The sequence below is a fragment of the Tenebrio molitor genome, chromosome 5, assembly GCF_963966145.1.
Source record: "Tenebrio molitor chromosome 5, icTenMoli1.1, whole genome shotgun sequence".
Taxonomy (NCBI): Eukaryota; Metazoa; Arthropoda; class Insecta; order Coleoptera; family Tenebrionidae; genus Tenebrio; species Tenebrio molitor.
In genome coordinates this window covers 23,790-28,440 of record NC_091050.1, presented here as the reverse complement: position 1 = coordinate 28,440, position 4,651 = coordinate 23,790, and the positions used below count along the sequence as shown (strand labels likewise).

General features: G+C 48.2%; 1 protein-coding gene across 1 annotated transcript; it reads left to right on the top strand.

Annotated features, from left to right (window-relative positions):
* The first annotated feature begins 271 nt into the window (after positions 1 to 271).
* Positions 272 to 2,815, top strand: LOC138131553 (uncharacterized). The gene has a single exon (XM_069048617.1). It carries the CDS (start codon positions 280 to 282, stop codon positions 2,584 to 2,586), a length of 2,307 nt encoding a protein of 768 aa, XP_068904718.1. The 5' UTR covers positions 272 to 279; the 3' UTR covers positions 2,587 to 2,815.
* The last annotated feature ends 1,836 nt before the right edge of the window (positions 2,816 to 4,651 follow it).

Here is a 4,651-nt window from a genome sequence, read left to right as displayed (position 1 = left end):
ACCACGAAAGTCGTGGCACGGGAACTGGCGAACCCGGGGGAGATCCGAGCTACGGTTGGTCAAACGCGGACCAATCGTCACACACCGTAACCGCGGCTCACACCTCAACAACCCTTGCTAGCGTGGCAGGGGTACGTCGTGTGAGGACTCGCGGCCGGGGGGCTTGCCTTAAACGGCCGGCCTGCGAGGAGGCAACCTCCATAAAATAACCGACAGCGAAGTCGCAAAAACCTTCGGGGCACCTGGCGCACCCTGTAGTATGAATGCCTTCTCCCAGGGATGGGCGTCACCCTGGGAGTGACCATCTCTTCGTCCCATTTCGTGGGAACAAAAATGAGTACCGAACAAAATAAAAAAAGCAATACTGGTGAGGGAGCACCACAAGCTCCCAAAGATACGATGTTAGCCGAGGCTCCGGTGAAGGCCGCAAATGAGGAACAGACGCCCAAGAAATCTGTCGAAGAACTTCGGAGGAGTCAGATATTTAGACGACTCTCCGTCCAGATTTCCCCCCCGAAGGGCACATCCACACCCGCGGCAGAGAAACTGTCCCCGGGTAATATAACCACGTTTGATTATAAGTGGGACCACGACGAGCATAAGTCGATAAAAAAGAGGAAGATCGAGGAAACCTCTTTGGAGGAAGAGCTGAGAGATGTTGAAAAGGCAAGAATCCTACTTGCAAGGAAATATAAACAGCTCATAACGAGGCTCGAAAAAGAGACCAAGGCGCTCTGCCAAATTGTTAGGGAGAATCAAAACACCAACAGAAAAATCAAGGAAGTCTCTTATAAACTAGAAAGTACGGTGAGCCAAATGAACACCGAAGAAATGCATGAGTTGCTGAACACGTTGGGACAGGAGGGGATAAAGAAAATGGCACCCGATGTACCTACGCCACATTGCGAGGAATGCAAGAAAAAATACCGGGAGGAACAGGAGGCTCTGAGAAAAAGGGTCGCGATCTGGAGTGTCTTGACCAACAACCCCAGTGCGGGGCAACTGACGGAGATAGTCAATACAGACTGGCCTGATGAGCTTTGCGGTAAGTCTAAACTGGTGGAGGGGAGTATTCTCTCTCCCGCAAACGAGAGGGATGTCATCGTAATAACGGGGACACAGAACATGGAGAATAAACCTCTTATTAAGGCTATCATTGGTAGACAACCCCATATGGAGAAGGCTATAATGGAAGTGGCCAAGGAGGGGAAGGTTGTGTATGCAAGCAATACATGTACAGTGTCCACGGAAAGCGGGACCCACGGGGAAGAGGTGCAGAGATACACCTTCATAGCAGGGGTCGACGACCGGGAATGCGGTGAGGAGGAAGCCGACCAACGTCTGGTAGGCGTGCTGCAGAAGCTGAAGGGCATCTGCAAACTCCGAGACTTGAGACATCTAAGTCTTTCAGTGGCTGACCTGATGACCGGAAGTCGTTTGAGAAAGCTCATCGAGTACGTCTATCAAGACGAAGAAGTCGACATAGAAGTATACACGGGAGCCAGGAAACGGGTGGACCTAGGTCAAGAGCAGGAGACAGTCGGTGTCGAAGAGTGGAGGACAGTGAGCAGAAGCAGGGAAAAAATTTTCGTAAAGAAGGTGGGAAACGAAAAGCAGATGACCTACGCGGATCTACTGAAAAAAATGCAGAGCACCATTAAAGTGCGAGACCTTGGGATTAAGATCAAGAACATCAGGGAGGCCAAAAATGGAAATATTGAAATAACAGCTGCGGGGAAGAATGAGGGAAAAGAAGCATTTATCAAGCTGATAGAGGAAAAAATGCAAGGAACGGTCGAGGCGCAAAAGATTAAGCCTAAAAGAAAGATCTTCATCAAAGATCTGCACGAGACCACGACAGGAGAAGAGGTACGGGAAACACTGTCCAAACTTTTCGGGGAAAAGAGAGTCGATGCCAATGACATATCTGTATCCATGGCGACGAAGCCGAACAAAGGAGGGAAACTCTTCGCCATCGTTAATCTTCCGATCGAAGCGGCAAACATACTAATGAAAATGGCCAAACTGACTGTCGGTTGGAGTGAATGTCGAATCGAGGACATGAACACGCCGAGGAGATGCTACAGGTGTCTAAGGTTCGGACACGTGAGAGCAGAATGCAAGAGTGAAAAGAGCTTGGAGGACTGCTGTCTCAAGTGCGGCCGAGCAGGGCATATCGCAAGACTATGCACAGATGAACCCTACTGCATAGCATGCGACGTAGAAGGACATAGGGCGGATGAGATGGCATGCCCTGAATATAAGAAGTTGGTGACGGAGAAGAGAGGAGGCAAGATCGAACAACCGACCAGGGTAGGAGACGTGCGAGCGATCGAAAGTAGAAGAGGCAGAGGCAGAGGCAGAGGAGCGTACGCCCAGACTAGGCTGAGCCTTCCAAAAAACGAGGAGGAGGCGGGCACTTCGGATGCTCGCCAGAAAGAAGTGACGAAGGAACGGAACCAAAACCGAGTGGCCTCAGAGGGGGAGGACTCACGGTTCTCCGTCTCAGAGGCGGAGGTGGGGACAGCCCGAAACAGGACACAAACAGTGCAAGTGGAAGGGGAGGCCGAAAAGCTTTCGCAATAACACAGAAAAAAATTAAAGTGCTGCAGGGAAATCTGAACAGGAGCAAAAATGCCCATGATGTCCTACAGCAAACCATTAGAGAACTTAACACAGACGTTGTCATCATGTGTGAGATAAACAAAAACATAGCGAAGAAAGAAGGGTGGCTCATCGACTCGGAAGGGGACGTAGGCATCAAAATAATGATGTCTTCTCAAACAAGAAGAAGGATCTCAATTGGAAAGGGAGTGATTGGCGTCCAAATGGGAAGGGATCTCCTAATTGGATGTTATATTTCTCCAAATGTAGACCTCGATTTCTTTGAGTCAAGACTCGACGACCTACAAGAGCTCGTAAAGGACTGTGTTGGTGACATTGTAATCGCCGGGGACCTCAACGCAAAATCAGCGGAATGGGGATCTCCGGTGGAAAACAGAAGAGGTACACTGCTATCAGAATGGGTAGCAAGGAAGCGAATGGTAGTCCATAATCAAGGAATAAGACCCACTTTTAAGCGAGGTAACAGCCACTCATATATAGATGTGACAATTTCTAATGGAAAAGCGGCGAAAAAAATCCAAAGGTGGCAGGTAATGGAGATCGAGACACTTTCGGATCACCAGTATATTAGCTTCGAAATTGAGGATAAACATAATCAACGATCACAAATAAGAGATGAGGCCGTAACGGGATGGAGGGTGAAACGATTGAACACGCAGTCGATGGCCCTAGCCATACAGAAAGAAATAACTCAAAGTGACACAGACCCGAAAAGATATACGGAAGCCCTCACAAGGGCATGCAATGTCCTGCTCCCAAAGAAGAAGCAGGGGCGAAGAAGAGAGGTATACTGGTGGTCTGAAAGCATTGCGGAACTAAGACGGATATGTCTGAAGAAAAAAAGACAAATGGTGAGGAAAAACCGTCGCCAAGGTACATCCGACCAAGAGAAAAAACAAGCGCATGAACTATACAAACAAGCCCGGAAGAAACTGAAACTAGAGATTGGCAGAGCTAAGGAAAAAGCCTGGAAAGAGGTATGCCAAGAGGTCGAAGAAGATCCATGGGGACTAGGATATAAAATAGTCACCAAAAAAATAGGCAGCCAGCCCCGCCCTTTACTAAGTGTAGCGGAAAAAAAGGAAATCGCCCTCAAACTATTTCCCCAGCAGAAAAGGTGTACATGGAACAGAGTGGTGGAAGAGCCCCCGCCCTTCACAACCGAGGAGCTGATCCAAGCCGGGAAAAAGACGAAAAGCGGGAAAGCACCCGGTCCTGACTGCATCCCTCCGGAAGTGGTAAAAATTGCTCTGCAAACTACCACTGATACAGCACTGGAGATGTACAACCAGCTTCTTAAGAGAAATGAATTCCCAGATAGGTGGAAGGAGGCCAGACTCGTTCTTCTCCAGAAAGGTACAAAAGATTCAAACGGTAGCCAAGCATATCGGCCCATATGTCTTTTGGACGTATTAGGGAAAGTATATGAGCAGCTACTTGTTCATAGATTGAATGAGGAGCTAAGTGCGAAGCACGGATTAAGTAATTCCCAATATGGCTTCAGACAAGGAGTGAGCACCATTGATGCCGTGGAAAAAGTTTGCAAGACTGCAAAACAAGAAATGCAAAAGACCCTCAAGACCAGAAGCCTTTGTGCCATGCTGATGATAGACGTAAAAAATGCATTCAACTCGGCATCATGGCAGATGATTATAGAGGAGCTCAGAAGAAAGGGAATATCCCACTACCTTGTAGAGGTAATCAAGAGCTACCTCAGTAGCAGATACGTCCAAATTGATCAAACGAATAAGATAGAAATGACAGGAGGCGTCCCACAGGGTTCAGTGCTGGGCCCCGTTCTCTGGAATGTTTTGTATAACAAAATACTGGAGATACCGATGCCTAAAGGCGTAGAAATGGTGGCTTATGCGGATGATCTGGCTCTCGTAATTACGGCCAAAAAGGACGAAGAGCTAATGGAACGGGGTAACGAAGCACTCGACAAAGTAGCAGAAGGCCTGAAGCAATGTAGACTTCAAATGGCTCCGGAAAAGACTACAGCTATTATGCTCAGCGGAAGAAAAAA

Excerpts from the sequence above, each read along its gene's own strand:
- LOC138131553 (XM_069048617.1), top strand. The coding sequence starts at position 280 with ATGGGCGTCACCCTGGGAGTGACCATCTCTTCGTCCCATTTCGTGGGA.